The 18236-nt window shown below is 45.5% G+C and overlaps 1 protein-coding gene across 2 annotated transcripts in view; it reads left to right on the forward strand.

Moving 5' to 3' along the window:
• Positions 1-18236, forward strand: part of plce1 (phospholipase C, epsilon 1) — a 371927-nt gene that overhangs the window by 280227 nt on the left and 73464 nt on the right. For both annotated transcript variants that reach the window (XM_068002466.1, XM_068002467.1), the window contains exons 6-9: positions 3705-3850; positions 8590-8848; positions 10291-10499; positions 16107-16788. In XM_068002466.1, coding sequence (XP_067858567.1) covers positions 3705-3850; positions 8590-8848; positions 10291-10499; positions 16107-16788 — 1296 coding nt within the window. The remainder of the gene's footprint in view (positions 1-3704; positions 3851-8589; positions 8849-10290; positions 10500-16106; positions 16789-18236) is intronic.

Raw genomic sequence — 18236 nt, forward strand, 5'->3', positions numbered from 1 at the left:
TCCAATCTGAAGGGCAGCCCACGACCTCTAATGCCCAGTTTGTTTGGTGATTTTTGGAGCAGTGTCCACTCAGCAGAATCCCTAGAAAATGACACGGGAGACGTTATGAGTGACATACATAGAATTTAAGTGTTTCTGCCTGTTTTAGGTGAGAGCCTTCCTTCCACACCAGGAATATCTCAGGAAATGTGTGTCAAGCACAAAGTGGGTGTAGAACTGGCGTTATGGTTCTGCATTCCTATTTCCTCCATTTAATGCGTTGGGAACTGGCAAACGTAGATTGTTAGGCAGAGCAAAATGGGCCTGAGTCTTTTCCACATTGGATTTGGCTGACGGACCAGAGTGCTTATTTTACAACTTTCTTATGAAGATGTTGCACTCTTGCCTCTGAATCAGAAGGTTGTGGGTTCAAGTCCCACTACAGGCTTGAGCACATAATCTAGGCTGACACTTCAGTGCAGTATTGAGGGTATGCTGCATTGTTGGAGGTGCCATCTTTCAGAAGAGACGTTAAACCAAGTTTCCCTCTGGTAGCTCAAATGGATGTAAAAGATCCTATGACGCATTTATTTTAAGATAAGCAGGGAGTTCTCCCAGTCCTGATCAACATTTTCTCCCTCAATCAATACCACCAAAAACAGACTATCTGATCATTGATTTATTTGCTGTTTGTGGGAGTGGAGAGTATTCCATCGCGCTCCTGACTTGAGCCTCATAGATGTTGGAGAGGCTTTGAGAGATCAGGTGAGCCACTAATTACTCAGTACCCAGCCTTTGTCCTGCTCCTGTGGCCACAGTGTTAATATGGCTGGGCTAGTTAAACTTCTGGTCAACTCTTGAACCCCAGGATGTTGACGGTGGAGGCACAACGATGGTGGTGCCATTGAAGGTCAGGAGGAGGAAGGAAAACTCGCGTTTATATCGTGCCGTTCACATCTTCAGGACATCATGGAGTGACATCAATGCCGATTAATTATTTTGAAGTCTAATGACTGTTGCCTAAGCAAACACAGCAGCCAATTTCCACATATCAAGGACCACAGACAGCAGCGAGAAAAATCACCAGATAATCTATTTTGGTGGTATTGGTTGAGGGAGAAATATTGGCCATGACACTAGGAGAAGTCCCTGCACTACTTTGGAAAAGTGCCATGGGATCTTAACATCCACCTGAGCAGGGCCTCGGTTGAATGTCTCATCTACAAGATTGCACCTCTGACAACACAGCACTCCCTCGGTGCTGCACTTAAGTGTTTGCCTGTATTTTGTGCTTACATTCCTGGAGTGAAACTTGAACCATGAACTTCTAACTCTGAGGCGAGAGTGCTACCGCTGAACCAAGGTGACAGCTAATACACAGGAGTTTTGAACCTGAGTGCATAGAGTGCAGTGGCCATTGTTTGGTATCCTGCATTGGAGAGGGAGGAACAAGAGAGGGCAACCTGGGAGCAGAAAGGGCAAGAATGGCAGCAAGTTCTGCCCCATACAATGCATCTACTGTAACCAAGGCAGCTACCTAGGCATGATGAAAGAGCAGTGCATGAGGAGATTTAGTGTCAAGAGAGAAGACTGACCTGAGGTATGCCAAAAAAGTCTACCATCCACACTGCAGTACCAGAGCCCTGCAGTGCCCTGAGTGTTAATGTGACAAGGACCTTTCAAGCACCATCAGCCACATTGTGTTTTGTTCCATTAAGGAAGTTCTACATCATACACCTCACCACACACATTTAGCAATAAGCAGAGGCAGAAAGGTACCAGTAACTGTCTAAATAAGAAAGGTATCATTCCGTCATGTGCAAATGGTGTGCAACCAATCTAGAAAATAATTTACCTCAATGCATAGTTCTAAAGAATGTCATTCTGAGGCAATCAAATGTGACAGAGCTCTTTGAAGAAGGCACAATAGACAGCAGGCTTTTTGGTCATATGGGTGATGTGATGTAGCAATGGCTGATGATGGCTGAGCGCTCCTCGTAATACCCATACAATAATGTAGTGGTTATGTTACTGGACTAGTCATCCAGAGAACATGAGTTCAAATCCCACCCATGAAGTTGGTGAATTTGAATTCCATTTAATGAAATACAATCTGGAAATAAAAAGCTGGTATCAGTAAAAGTGACCATAAAGCTGTCAGATAGTCATAAAAACCCAATTGCTTCACTAATGTTCTTTAGGGAAGGAAACCTGCTGGCCTATATGTGCACACCAATGTAGTTGACTCTTAACTGCCTCTGAAGTTGTATCACCACCCTCTCAGGGCAACTGGGGATGGGCAATAAATGCGGGCCTTGCCAGCAACGCCCACATCCCAAAAATAAATTTTTAAAAATCCCAGCAGAGAATAGCCAGACCTCTGTGAACCAGGGTCCTTACTGAGTTGTTTTGAGTTGGGGAGGAAGATTACAATATGCCTGAGCGAAAATTACGCTGCACAATATTACCATTGGCAGAGATTTTGCTTTGGATATGGATGAGGAGGAACTGCCAGACATTAAGGCCCAGGAGGACAGTGGTGCACAGCAGCTACCAGAATCAGAACAGTCACTGGAGGCAGGGAGACTGGTACATGAGGAGCTCACTGCCCAATTCTTGTGATGAACTCTGCAACTGGGCACCAGCACTTTATGTTGGACATATTAACGATAACGGAAGTTCTGATTGCTTTACCTCAGGTTTTTGTAGAAAACTGCCTATATTCTGGTAGATTTATTCTTGGACTTCTCATGCTTCCTTTTCTAAACCACTCAGAATAATCCCCGATATGACCTGTTTTCGGCACTGCTTTACACAGGAATAATGTTTTGTATCTGAATACGTTTTTTAGATAGGTTGTCCCTCAATTACTTTTCCAGATTTTGAACATTTATTTTTGAACAGTTTCTATTTGTTTAAAAGTTGAAAATGCACAGAAAATACAGAACATTTGTTGCACAATCGACATTCACCCAGTTGCTTTAATTGCACTCCCCCAGATTAAATCACCACAGTACATGTTAATTGGACTCCTATTATTTTTTATACAGTAAATTTCTCAATCAATATTCATATTAACATTGATGTAGAAGTGCAATGGGTAGCATACTGGTTTGGACACTGGTCTTTCACCTGTGGGACATGAGTTCAAATTTGACCTAGACTGATGAGATGAAAGTTTCTTTGTCTGCTGCATGGCCTACATGAAGTGGACTGGAATCAACACAATTCCCAGCCAGCAAAAGTAATTCCCAGTGCAAAACTACCTCTGATATAGCACTAAATTGGCAATGTCATTTGGAAAGGTCACCGCATGGCTGGTGTGGGAAATGAAGGAGTGGGAGTTGACCTTGTGGGGTTATTGAGGACAGAGTAACGGCAGATTTAGTCTCCATTTGATATTGCTACACATGACCCAGTTGACAATGGGTGTCCTAAATGCAAAGTGTTCTATTGCCCAGCACCACCATCTCTCACTTTGATAAGTATTAAAACTCACAAAAAAAGAGAGAAAAAGATTCAGCAGGGAACAGAGTTTCCATCCATTGGGGATAGTTAGCATTGCCAATTGAATTCTGTGCTCTCACCAGAGTAATGTACAGATCAAATGTGTATGTTCATCTGAACGTTACTGTGGCACAAATGGTACAATTACTAGATTTGATAATGGACGGAACCAGTTAGGTATTTAGTGCCTCACTAAAAGCAAACCCGTCATGTTGCAGGTGAGCTCCTGGGTGACGTGGCTGATCCTGACTGCTGGCTCCATGGAGGAGAAGAGGGAAGTGTTCTCTTACTTGGTCCACGTGGCCAAGTGTTGCTGGAACATGGGTAATTACAACGCAGTGATGGAATTCCTGGCAGGCCTCAGGTATTGTTGATTCATTCCTCCACTGGAGAAGGTTCAAAGTAAGATCAGAATGCATTTTTCCGTATTAAATACAAGCCACTTTGATCATGAATTGGCCTTTGGCATTTGCTCAAACATCGCTTTAGATTAGTTAGGTCAAACGAGCTCCAGTTGGTTTGACAGGAATTGAAAGAAGAGTTTAGTAGAATTAATAGATTGCTCAATGCTTTTGTATTAAAAGAAGCAGTTTTGTGCGACAGTGGATTTTGCAGCCAAACAATTTTCCCATCATTATTTTCAGCCCAAGTATTACACATTTTGCAGGAAGGAACTTTTTCTGTGTTTCCGCTGTGCAGTTTCTACATCTTGAGCCCAGTAACTTTCCCCCTGTTTTAGGAACTGTATTGCCAACATCATGGCTTTTGTGTGGTTGTGTTCTCTTTCGAAGAGCCAATGTGAAGGGCCAAGGCTCATTGTGCAGGACACAACCAAGGTTGAAAAGATAAAGGATAATGGAGTAGAAACTGGTTTGTTCTTCGGGGGCAAAGCATACCAATTTAGCAGTGGATCGGCCTGCACCCAATCTCCATAGGGTTCATTTTCTTAGGCATCTCGGGCAGAAGCCTAAATCAGGGGTTAAGCCACTTGAATATGTTAATCAAAGAATCATAGCATGGTTACAGCACAGAAGGAAGCCATTCAGCCCATCGAGCCTGCACCGGCTCTCTGCAAGAGCATTCCAGCTAGATCCACTCCCCCGCTCTTTCCCCGTAACTCTGCAAATTTTTCCCCTTCAGGTACGTATCTAATTCCTTTTTAAAAGCCACAATTGACCCTGCTTCCACCATCCTATCAAGCAGTGCATTCCAGATCCTAACCACTCACTGCATAAAAAAGTTTTTTCTCATGTCGCCTTTGGTTCTTTTGCTAATCACCTTAAACCTGTGTCCTCTGGTTCACGACCCTTCCACCAGTGGGAACAGTTTTTCTTTATTTACTTTGTCTAGACCCCTCATGATTTTGAACACCTCTATCAAATCTCCTCTCTACCTTCTCTGCTCTAAGGAGAACAATCCCAGCTTCTCCAGTCTATCCATGTAACTGAGGTCCCTCATCCCTGGAACCATTCTAGTAAATCTTGATTGCTCTCCTCTCTAAGGCCTTCACGTCCTTCCTAAAGTTGGACACTTTATTAGAATTGGACACAATACTCCAATTGTGGCCGAACCAGTGTATTGTAAAGGTTCAACATAACTTCCTCGCTTTTGTACTCTATGCCTCTATTTATAAAGCCCAGGATCCCGTATGCTTTCTTAACCACTTTCCCCTCCTGTCCTGCCACCTTCAGTGACCTGTGTACATATACCCCCAGATCTCTCTGTTCCTGCAACCCCTTTAGAGTTGTACCCGTTAGTTTATACTGCCTCTTCTACCAAAATTAATGAGGGGCCTAATGTCTGCAGATCGACCGGAGTATGTTGATGAGGCAGGAGGACCAATTTTTTTTTTGATCTTCAGGCCTCTTGGTTTGGACGCAACCTGGTCGCATAGCCCCGAATCTAGGCCCAAATGAGTTTTTACCCTGATGGGGGTTAAATTACTCTTTGGCAGTAGAGCAAAACAGGCGATAACAAAACGGCAGCCAATTGACTTCAATCGAAAAGAAAATCTGGCGGGGTATAAAGTGAGTTGCTGATTGGCTGATCTCCATTTTGCGCTACTGCCAATGACCAATTTCACCCCTGATGAGGTAAGCAGCCATGGTGACTGGGATGTCACAATTCTGTCTTTGATAATTTTAGTAACAAGGAACATGTGGTGGTCTTTTTAATACAAGTACAGGCCCATCCCCCCCAATTCCAAATACAGGCCCATCCCCGCCCTTATCCAAGTACAGGTCCACCCATACCCTAGTCCAAGTATAAGCCCATCCCCAACCTTATCTAGTTACAGGCCCATCCCCGCCCTAGTCCAAGTACAGGCCCATCCCCGCCCTAGTCCAAGTACAGGCCCATCCCCGCCCTAGTCCAAGTACAGGCCCATCCCTGCCCTAGTCCAAGTACAGGCCCATCCCCGCCCTAGTCCAAGTACAGGCCCATCCCTGCCCTAGTCCAAGTACAGGCCCATCCCTGCCCTAGTCCAAGTACAGGCCATCCCTGCCCTAGTCCAAGTACAGGCCCATCCCTGCCCTCGTCCAAGTACAGGCCCATCCCTGCCCTAGTCCAAGTACAGGCCCATCCCTGCCCTAGTCCAAGTACAGGCCCATCCCCGCCCTAGTCCAAGTACAGGCCCATCCCTGCCCTAGTCCAAGTACAGGCCCATCCCCGCCCTAGTCCAAGTACAGGCCCATCCCCGCCCTAGTCCAAGTACAGGCCCATCCCTGCCCTAGTCCAAGTACAGGCCATCCCTGCCCTAGTCCAAGTACAGGCCCATCCCTGCCCTCGTCCAAGTACAGGCCCATCCCTGCCCTAGTCCAAGTACAGGCCCATCCCTGCCCTCGTCCAAGTACAGGCCCATCCCTGCCCTCATCCAAGTACAGGCCCATCCCTGCCCTAGTCCAAGTACAGGCCCATCCCTGCCCTAGTCCAAGTACAGGCCCATCCCTGCCCTCGTCCAAGTACAGGCCCATCCCTGCCCTAGTCCAAGTACAGGCCCATCCCTGCCCTAGTCCAAGTACAGGCCATCCCTGCCCTCGTCCAAGTACAGGCCCATCCCTGCCCTCGTCCAAGTACAGGCCCATCCCTGCCCTAGTCCAAGTACAGGCCATCCCTGCCCTCGTCCAAGTACAGGCCCATCCCTGCCCTAGTCCAAGTACAGGCCATCCCTGCCCTCGTCCAAGTACAGGCCCATCCCTGCCCTCGTCCAAGTACAGGCCCATCCCTGCCCTCGTCCAAGTACAGGCCCATCCCTGCCCTCGTCCAAGTACAGGCCCATCCCCGCCCTAGTCCAAGTACAGGCCCATCCCCGCCCTAGTCCAAGTACAGGCCCATCCCTGCCCTAGTCCAAGTACAGGCCCATCCCTGCCCTCATCCAAGTACAGGCCCATCCCCGCCCTAGTCCAAGTACAGGCCCATCCCTGCCCTCATCCAAGTACAGGCCCATCCCCGCCCTAGTCCAAGTACAGGCCCATCCCTGCCCTCATCCAAGTACAGGCCCATCCCCGCCCTAGTCCAAGTACAGGCCCATCCCTGCCCTAGTCCAAGTACAGGCCCATCCCTGCCCTCATCCAAGTACAGGCCCATCCCCACCCTAGTCCAAGTACAGGCCCATCCCCGCCCTAGTCCAAGTACAGGCCCATCCCTGCCCTCATCCAAGTACAGGCCCATCCCCGCCCTAGTCCATGTACAGGCCCATCCCTGCCCTCATCCAAGTACAGGCCCATCCCCGCCCTAGTCCAAGTACAGGCCCATCCCCGCCCTAGTCCAAGTACAGGCCCATCCCTGCCCTCATCCAAGTACAGGCCCATCCCTGCCCTAGTCCAAGTACAGGCCCATCCCTGCCCTCGTCCAAGTACAGGCCCATCCCTGCCCTAGTCCAAGTACAGGCCCATCCCTGCCCTCGTCCAAGTACAGGCCCATCCCTGCCCTAGTCCAAGTACAGGCCCATCCCCGCCCTAGTCCAAGTACAGGCCCATCCCCGCCCTAGTCCAAGTACAGGCCCATCCCCGCCCTAGTCCAAGTACAGGCCCATCCCCGCCCTAGTCCAAGTACAGGCCCATCCCTGCCCTAGTCCAAGTACAGGCCCATCCCTGCCCTCGTCCAAGTACAGGCCCATCCCTGCCCTCGTCCAAGTACAGGCCCATCCCTGCCCTAGTCCAAGTACAGGCCATCCCTGCCCTAGTCCAAGTACAGGCCCATCCCTGCCCTAGTCCAAGTACAGGCCCATCCCCGCCCTCGTCCAAGTACAGGCCCATCCCCGCCCTAGTCCAAGTACAGGCCCATCCCTGCCCTAGTCCAAGTACAGGCCCATCCCTGCCCTCGTCCAAGTACAGGCCCATCCCTGCCCTCGTCCAAGTACAGGCCCATCCCTGCCCTCGTCCAAGTACAGGCCCATCCCTGCCCTCGTCCAAGTACAGGCCCATCCCTGCCCTCGTCCAAGTACAGGCCCATCCCCGCCCTCGTCCAAGTACAGGCCCATCTCCACCCTAGTCCAAGTACAGGCCCATCCCTGCCCTCGTCCAAGTACAGGCCCATCCCTGCCCTAGTCCAAGTACAGGCCCATCCCCGCCCTCGTCCAAGTACAGGCCCATCTCCACCCTAGTCCAAGTACAGGCCCATCCCTGCCCTAGTCCAAGTACATGCCCATCCCTGCCCTAGTCCAAGTACATGCCCATCCCTGCCCTCGTCCAAGTACAGGCCCATCCCTGCCCTAGTCAAAATACAGGCCAATCCTCCCAGTTAAAGTATAGACCCATCCCCACCCTTGTCCGAGTACAAATCTTGTATGCAATATCATGACCTCCTTGTGGGTAACGTTCTATTGGGGAAAATGTATTGAGCCTATCAGAGGACTTCTGTAGTTTCCTCTTTCTCTGAAGTTGAACCAAACTTGAAAGTGCATAAGTTTGTTCATTGACTGTGGAGTTGACCTCATGGACGTACTGTGAACTATTACTTTCTCCCTCCAGCATTATCTCAGAGTTGTGACAAATAGAGGAATAAATGTTCTGGCCTTTATACTCACCAACATTTTGGGGCTCGCCATCAATGGAAGGTGCTTTTAATATCACTTGATAGAGTTTGATAGTTTTTCTGTTGCAGGTCTAGGAAGGTTCTGAAGATGTGGCAATTTATGGACCAGTCTGATATTGAAACTATGAGAAGCCTCAAAGATGCTATGGCACAGCACGAATCATCGTCTGAATACAGAAAAGTGGTAAACCGCGCTCTGAATATCCCTGGCTGCAAAGTGGTCCCCTTCTGCGGAGTGTTCTTGAAGGAGTTGTGTGATGTCCTGGACGGTGCAGCCACTTTGATAAAATTTCACTCACGCTGCGATTCTCAGGATGACACCATCGAGGTAAGAATTCTTTACACTGATAATGAAAACAAATGGTGCATGAACATCAATGTACTTCACCCAACTGCAGAATTTACCCTGACAGGTTCTGGAGGCAATTTAAACCAAGTTAGGAATTCCTTGCAAACTTTTCTGAGACATTTTACTTCTTTAATTGTTCTACCCAAAGCAGCCAAAAGTGGTGATAAATTCGGATTGAAAATAATGGATTTCTAAATTGATAACGAATAAAATATAAAAAAGGAATATGTTTTTTTGTCCTATTGTTTAATTTATGCTACTTTTGCATGAGAAATACTATTGACAAAATCAGCATTTCTCAGTTCATTTAATGGGGTGGGGAATATTCATGCATAAACACTTCCTGGAACGATTAGAATCTCTTGGAAAATTCAGCACCTTATTAATTACTAGAGACATTTGTGTGTTAGCAGACACAGGGTTTCTGGGAGGAAAGATAAGGGAGATATTATTGGGATGGTAGATCTAATTTTTGGTTACCTTATCTTTTTGTTCCTTACATGTGGTAATAAACAGTACAGCTGACCTGTTAAGTCTGTGCAAGAATGGTAACTTGCAACTTTCTTAAGCTTTGTGTAGACAATAGGATTCCACTGAACTTGCATAGTGAATTTTATATAGGGGACATTCAAAGCTTGGAATGTAAAGGGATTAACTGTTTACAAGCAGCAGCTCCATTTGCTGCCCTAAATACATGGAATTGTTCAACATTAACAATAATAACTTGGATTTATATAGCGCCTTTAATGTAGTTAAACATCCCAAGGCGCTTCACAGGAGCGTAATCAAACAAAATTTGACACCAAGCCCCATAAGGAGATATTAGGCCAGGTGACCAAAAGCTTGGTCAAAGAGGTAGGTTTTAAATAAAAACAGAAAATGCTGGAAATACTCAGCAAGTCAGGCAGCATCTGTGGAGAAAGAAACAGAGTTAACGTTTCAGGTCGGTGACCCTTCGTCAGAACTGGTTTTGAGAAGTGTCTTAAAGGAGGAGAGAGAGGTAGAGAGGCGGAGAGGTTTAGGCAGGGAATTCCAGAGCTTAAGGTCTAGGCAGCTAAAGGCACGGCCGCCAATGGTGGAGTGATTAAAATCAGGGATGCGCAAGAGGCAAGAATTGGAGGAGCGCAGAGATCTCGGAGGGTTGTAGGGCTGGAGGAGGTTACAGAGACTGGGAGGGGCGAGACCATGGAGGGATTTGAAAACAGGGTTGAGAATTTTAAAATCGAGGGGCTGCCAGACTGGGAGCCAATGTCAGCGAGCACAGGCAAGGGCATTAATCTGCACTGATAGGGAAATTGCTAACTGAATTTGATTTTTATCTGGTATTCAGTCCTTCTCAGATGTCTTTTCTAGGTTTACTGTGTACTTGTCACCTGAGTTATCAGCAACAGAGACTCACTAAGGGATCTGGGTGTTCACAGTTTGTTGCAGACTACAATGGCCAAGACCATTTTTTGCAGCGGATTGGAAAAGACGGACTAAACAACACAGAGAAAGAGTCCACTGTAAACAACATTCTCCAAACTATTCGAAGCTGTAACAGAAGCCTGGAGTGCGAGGAAGGAGAAGAAAGTAACAGTGATGGCTGCACTTCACGGAAGAACTCGTTCAAAGACAGAAGCAAATATCAGTAAGTATTGGAACAGTTTCCTAATGGCATTCATAATTTCAACCATTGCAGTGTATGAAATATTCCTGCAGAGACAGCTCACTGAGAGAACCAATCAAACAACACCCCCACCCAATAACAGACAGAGGTTTGATGTAACACATTATGCTACTTATCGTACTGGTGCTTCATTTTCTCATGACATTTTCATTGGCTGTTGGACCTCACAAGATTCCGAAAAGATTTCCTGGCTGAGCCATCTTGCCATTCTGCCGTTCCCTCTCACTTTGCCGTCACTCCTGGCAAACCTTTTGCCACTCCCTTCTGTTTTCCTGCTGCTCCTGGTAGCCTTATAATCTGCGGTCAGGACAAAACCTTCCTGGTTTATGGTTAGGGAACTTTTGGGCTTAGGGCCGTGCTGGTTAGGGTTAGTGTAGAGTTATGGTAAATTGATTTCAGGGGGCAGCTTTATTTCATTGAAGTGAGGTGTTTATTTTGAAGGGGGCTCTATCCCTTTCCCTGCTCCCACAACATTTTTGCCACCTAAGGAGTTGTGCCTGTCCTTTATTTTTGACATCCTGATTATTTGGGCAACCAGAAATAGTTCCCCTCCCCTACATTGGTGCTATTCCCTTTAAGTGGCTGCTGCAGCCCTTTACAGAGGTATAGTAGCACAGGAAACTTTGAGCTCTCCCCCGCTCCCCCATTCCCACTGAGCGAGCTTCCAGTGGTAGGGGTGCATGCCATGTAGGGGGCTTGCTCTGCATACTTCAGCAAGGAAACGCTGGAAATTTCTCAAATGGACTGTCCGAAGTGTGGGGGAGTGCATCCATCACTCAACCCAAGTGCCAGGACTGGAAAAGGTGCCTCTTTCTGTGCTAATGCAAGGGTATGGCAAGGTAACGCATGGATATCTTTCAGCTGTACGTTAATCTGTTTACTATCTGAGCCAGCATGCTGTACCACAGTTTGTTTTCGGGATAAATTGGCAGGGACATTTAAATTACTCACTCTTTGTAATTAGGTCCTTTGATCCTTTCATGTTTATCAGGGCAGATGAATAGGACCTGTTTAACTGAATGGCACCACTGAAGGTGCAGCAATCCCTCAGTACTGCACTGAAGTGTTAGCCGAGATTTTATGCTCAAGTCTTTGGAGTGGGGCTTGAACCCACAACCTTCAGAGGCAAGAGAGCAGTAGCTCTTTTTAAACCTGCACTGAGACAACTATGTTAGGTATGTACAAACCCTTAGGTTTGAGCCAGCAATATCCTGGTCCAAAATCATCAGTATTGCAACTCAAATTTTTTTTTTTAATAAGCATTCACACACAGTTGGATTTTCTCAATTGGCATTATTATCATGCTGATGGTAACTTGCTTAAAATAATAGGATTACTTCCAGGGTTAGAATAACAGGGTTACCACCAGTGTTAAAATAAGAGGGTTACCACTGACATTAGACTAATTGGATTACTGCCGGTGTTAAATTAAATGAGTTCCACTGATGTTAGAATAACTGGGTTACCACCAGTGTTAAAATGCGAGGGGTACCACTGACATTAGAATAACTGGGTCACTGCCAGTGTTAAAATGCGAGGGGTACCACTGACATTAGAATAACTGGGTCACTGCCAGTGTTAAAATGCGAGGGGTACCACTGACATTAGAATAACTGGGTCACTGCCAGTGTTAAAATGCGAGGGGTACCACTGACATTAGAATAACTGGGTCACTGCCAGTGTTAAACTAATGCCAATCGGGAAATCTAGGCTTGCCTGCATCTTTTTTTAAAATTTGGACATTTTTGTGATTTATTTTTGGAGGGGTGGAAGAGGGGTTGATGGCTGAATAAATTTTAGTTTGGGTTTATTGAGCCTGAAATGCCTCAAGTTTTGACATTAATGAATACGGTCCATTAAACTATTCCAACAGAGTCCTGAACACTTGGCAGTCAAGTGAAATTTGTACATAACCGTGACATTTTTAACTTCTTAAATCCCAAGTTTAATATTGTTGCTCTGCGAGATGTTTGTGTTGGATTTCCAGTGAGAAAAATCAGGCCATTTCTTTGCTGTGTGTAGATACAGAGCTACAGAGCAATGGAGAAGGTTTAAAAATGTCAGATCCTGTTTCCCATGTCAGCTGTGGCTCACTGGTAGCACTCTCACCTCTGAGGCAGAAGGTCGTGGGTTCAAGTCCCGTGCCAGGAACTTGAGCACAAAATCTAGGCTGATGCTCCGTTTCAATACTGAGGGAGTACTGCATTATCACAGGTGCCATTTTTTGCATGAGAAGTTAAACCAAGGACCCATCTCCCCTCTCAGGTTGGATGTAAATGATCCCATAGCACTATTTTGAAGAAGAGCAGGGGAGTTCTCCCTGGTGTCCTGGCCAATATTTATCCCAAAACCAACATTAAAAACAGATGATCTGGTCATTACCTCATTGCTGTTTGTGGGAGCTTGCTGTGTGCAATGTGGCTGCCACGTTTCCTACGTTACAACAGTGACTACGCTTCAAAAGTACTTCATTGGCTGTAAAGCGCCTTGGTACGTTCCGAGGTTGTGAAAGACGCAATATAAATGCAAGTCTTTCTTTCTTTACAGAGCAAGGGAGAAGATATAAAAATGTCAGATCTTGTCTCCTGACTGACACCATGGATTTATGCAATAAAGCAGAAATTAGTTTGGTCCAACATAATGGTCACAAATAAATGCTTTGAAAATGAAGGCAGTTAGCATTAAACTATTCTAAACGAGCATTATTTCATATCTCACATTACCTCTGGCCAACCTCTGGGAATCATGTGCAGCTGGACACAAATTGAATCCAGGCATCCAACAATGAGGCTAATGCAAAACATACTTGTCCAAAAGTTTGAGAATTTTTTTTACTACATTAGTTCCAAAGGTTTTTGGTCTGTTGGATTATTTTGCACCCCTTCACCTAGCACTTATTTACCTTCTCGGCTGACTAACTGACTTTTCTTTCATCACGATCCTAGTGGCCTTCTGTTTCTATACCTTATCTTCTCCTATACTTTTATTTCTGAAGCACCACAACTAGAGTGAAGAAAACTTCAGAATCAAATCGGGTGTTGTAAGTTGATCTTCTGCCTTTCTGCATTACCTGCAATCAAAAAAAAGAACTAACAAATTTGTGTGTAGTCGATGTTTTCAGGCTTGTTTAACCGTCTGCTATGACATTTGAATTTGTGGTGTTTCTACGCCCAAAGGCCAACTGTGACCAAACTGAAGCCCTGATTTTAAACCCCCGCGCCCGATGAGAATGAGCTGTGCGGTGGGTTAAAATAGGGTGGAATACTTACCTCCCCGTTCGCATCCTGCTCCCACCGCCGCCATTTTAACTCCTGGGTTTCAGGCGGCAAGATGGGGAGCCATGGGATCAGTCCCCGGCATTATGGTAAATGGTGATTGGGGGGAGGGGGATTGGAAGGGGGAAACCCAGCCCACAGTTTCATTTCCCCTCCCTCCCCTGACCTCAATGTCCCCCTAACCACCACCCCCCCCCACCACCCCACCACAACCACTTACTGAAGTGCCGGGGGCCATTCCCGCGGACCCCAGCAGCTGCCTCCTGCTGCCCGAAATCCCGCTCCCGCCCACCAGTCCGGTAGTGATTCCCACCATGTTTGGGTGGGAGACTCGCCTCCAAAGTTGAAATGAGACCCAGCAGTTGAAATCATTCCAGGCCTCACATGACGCTGGTCCGCGGGCTTCCCGTTTGCCCCAGACCCCGAATGCTGCACTCGTGCCCCAAGTGAAAATCGGGACTTGAATGTACTCACGATAGGATTTCAACTACATTCAGTTTTGAGGCTTCTTTCCACTTTGCGTTTAGAAGATATTCTTTTGGATTGACAATCATCGCAGAATACAAATTAGTGACACAGTAGAGGTGGGATTCCCATTTTGAAAAAAATTAGTGTAGTGCTAACAAAATTAGCAGTAAAATAAAATTTACTCAATGTACTGGCAATAATGATCCTTTAATGCTTCTCAAGCAGATGACAAATTGGTGTAACTGTTGATCCAGGTGTGGAGCGATCAACTGTAATAGGAAATAGCTGAATACCAGCGGAGAACATTTTGATTGACCCATCAAGCAAGGTGTGACCTGCATTGTTGGTCAAGGACACAGAAAGGTGTAGGTTTCTGACATTGGCAGCGGTTTCTGTGCTACTAAGCGTATTTTCACACAAATAGTAGTAGAAATCAGGAATTCTCTTCCCCTTAAAAGCTTGTGGGTGCTGGAATTGGAGCTTTCAAGACTGAGATCGATAGATCTTTGTTAGGTAAGGGTATCAAGGGATTTGGAGCTAAGGCAGGAAAATGGAGTTGAGGTACAGATCAGCTGTGATCTAATTGAATGGTGGAGCAGGTTCGAGGGGCTGAATGACCCCCTCCTGTTCCAATGTTTCTATCTTCCTAATATTTATTTTGGAGTGAAGTACAAGTATAAGATGAAACATCCATGTGCATTTTATGGGGAGAATCTTCACAGGGTTCTCCTGACCTCTCCCGCTGTTAACTTCAAAATAAGGTCAACAGAAACCTTGAGAGAAGGCAGAAAAGGCCGTATCTGCCGTTTCTCAGGACTTTCTGCCAATCTTCCTCCAGAGAATGCCGACAGAAATTCGGCAAAGTTACCTATTTGGTGCTGGTAACTTTGGGACACTATGGTAAAATTGTCGACCAAAAGGAAAATAGTGTTCAAAAGTATCCCAGGCCTGGACCCCCAAAAGGAGACACACAATCACTATTCCAGAGGCTGGTATGCCTCATTCTTCTGAATATTTCACCTGCTGTTCCCATCAGTGGCATTTTACAGGCTGGGGATGCAGAATCGCCTGGAAGTCCCCACCTCCCAGCCCACTCCTCCTGCAGGAACATCCAATGTTAGGCCGGGACCTAGCATATCTGTGTTCTGGCCTAATTTCAGACCCTTCTGGCGCACTCATGCCAGAGCTATGACAGGAGGGTGCGGGAAAGGCTGAGGATTTATGGACTATGTAAGTAAAACCTGGTCCACAATTGAATATTGAATTTAATATTATTTCATGTCATTGTGCTATTATTAAATGCTTCTAGTTTCAATATTTGTCAGATGGATTCAACAGCCTTAAGCAATAGATTTTGTTCAGTCCTGTAGGTGACATTTAATACAATTTAGAGTGTGTGGTGATGCACAACGTGGCTTCCTTTCACCTCCAGCACTTATGAGACAATAACCCCTCAAGTAACAAACCAAGCCAGAAAGTTCTCAAGTAAAAACTTAACACTGCTCCTTTATACTATTGCATTTTTACATTGCACTCGTACATGAACTAATTATGAAACTAGAAGTGCTATTTAATAAATAATAACCCGGTGTGTCCTCTGTGCCTTATGAAAAATGATTGCAGAACGATTCCTGTGCTGTACTTTTGGCTCCTGTGAGCTGAGCTTGGAGTGGTGCTGGTACCGAAAGCCATGGAGGAGACCACAGCTCATTGGCCCCACTCCCAGCCGAAGAAGCTGGTGTGAGCCTTGATCAGAGGCGGCAAAGGGAACTCGAGAAAAAACATCAGTGTACAGCTCTAAGTTTTCTTCTCCTTCATTGCACAGGTTCATTGTTGGAGATCTGTCTGACTCGGAAAGTGATTCCTTGGAGCAGTCCAGTGAGTGGGACCTGAGTGGGACCGAGGACCAGCAAAAGGCATTCAGTCATGAGACGGAACTTATTCCTTGGTATGTGCTGTCCATTAGAGCTGATGTCCATCAGTTTCTCCTACAAGGGGCAACTGTCATACATTATGACCAGGAGGCTCACCTTTCGGCGCGCTGTTTACTCAAACTGCAACCTGACAACTGTACCCTAACCTGGACAAAACCACCTACAGCCAGCCCAGCCAACACCAAGGTAAAAAGCATGGTGGTGGGAAATAGCGTGGACCTTTGTAACAGCAAGTTTCAGCTGTATGGGCACATAGCACTAAATGGACTTGTGGAAGGTTTCTTGGACATGTCTGTGGTGAAAGCTGTCTACATGGGACATACAGGAATTGATCTGAATACTGTATGCATTCAAAACAAGCTGTGCCATATGACCCTGGAGGATAATTGCGTGACGCTACTCTATGGGGTCCATACAACTGATAACCGATTGTTACACTTTGTGGCCCCTAAGTACACTGCTAAGATGGTGCATGACGGATTACAGGAGTTGATGACGGCTGTGAGAAAAATGAAGAGGTTTCCTGACCAGAGACTGCAGTGGCTGAGGAAGCAGTACGTCAGCTTATATCAGGTACATGGACAACAATCACATGCACTCAATCTTTCTAAACAACATCAAATAACGTAGGCTTAGAAATTCCTGTCGGTGAAATTAGTAGACAAACACTAAGTATATTTGCATAACATTCCATTATTTTAATTCTGGCATTAACCTGCTTACTTTATTTAACAGGTAAAGGAATATCAATCAAACACACTAGGCATTTGTTCATTAATATTGCCAAACACACTAGGCATTCATCCATTAAAATTCTAGACTTTAATATTAGGAGTTCAAAATATCTGCCTTTACTGACAAATTTTCACATTTATTTATGTTTATTGTGATGTTAAAGCATGAAATGTATTAAAAGAAGTAAAAGTAAATTCTAATTGCCAAACTTTAAGATCAACTCAATTTTGCAAGGGAAAGGGTTAGGTTTAAATGTATTCATGTTCAATCTCTCAATGAGGCATGGGGATTGATGTTACACATTATTCATGGTGATAGAAGTTAGAAGGTAAAGAAGTTCGTCTGAACAGAGTGAGATATCTGACTCTTCATAATATCCTTCACATTCCTTTACCGTTGACCCTCAGAAGTCTTCGTATTATGTCGTGAAGAGACAAAGTACTGATAAGAAAAGGGGGATTTGATCATATATAAAACTGATGAAAAGGGGCTGGTAATTCTTGCACTTAGTATTGGGCTCTCAACCCACAGTGGGACTAACTGAAAAGGCTTTTGATGAAGTATTGCATGAGAATCTCCTTTACAAACTAAAGTGAATGGGTAACAAAGATACTAGATATGAATTAGTAATTAGCTAAGAGGAAAGAATAAAGGGATAGGCAGCTAGGTTAAAATGAGGGGAGCTATTGAGTGGGATGGTCCAGAGATCCATTTTGGTACCCCTCCTGTATCTGGTATATGTAAATACCCTAGACTCATAATAAGTAGTTAAATTCACAGATGACCCTAAACAAGAGGAGGTCGATGAATTAAGAGGAGGCAGCCAAGATCTTACAAAGAGAGCACCACAGGGCTTGCACCTGAGTTGATCAGTAGCAAATTAAGTTCACAGTAGTCAAAGGCAAGATCCTGCATATTGGAAGCAAAATAGGAGCGACATGTTCTCAATGGGTGGGACAGAAGTTGCCAAGGGGAAGTTGAAAGAGATCTAGGCATGTGAGTATGCTGGGTTATATTGCCAAATCAGTTGCGTTCATATTCTCATTAGCTGAAATGTTCTGGTCAGACCACATTTGGAGAACCAGGTATTGTTCTGGTTGCTATGACATTGCACTAGAGCTGGTGCAGTGAGACTACTCCTTGGTGTTAGAGGAATGAGCTATTAGGAATGGATTATTTAAGTTATTTAAGGTGCTTAACAGGATAAATAAAATTTGTGTTAAGCCAATATTGACAGGATGTATGTGTAATTACAAATTTTGGTTTGGGGTTGTTCCTCCCTTTGT

This window comes from Heptranchias perlo, chromosome 21 (genome assembly GCF_035084215.1).
Source record: "Heptranchias perlo isolate sHepPer1 chromosome 21, sHepPer1.hap1, whole genome shotgun sequence".
Taxonomy (NCBI): domain Eukaryota; kingdom Metazoa; phylum Chordata; class Chondrichthyes; order Hexanchiformes; family Hexanchidae; genus Heptranchias; species Heptranchias perlo.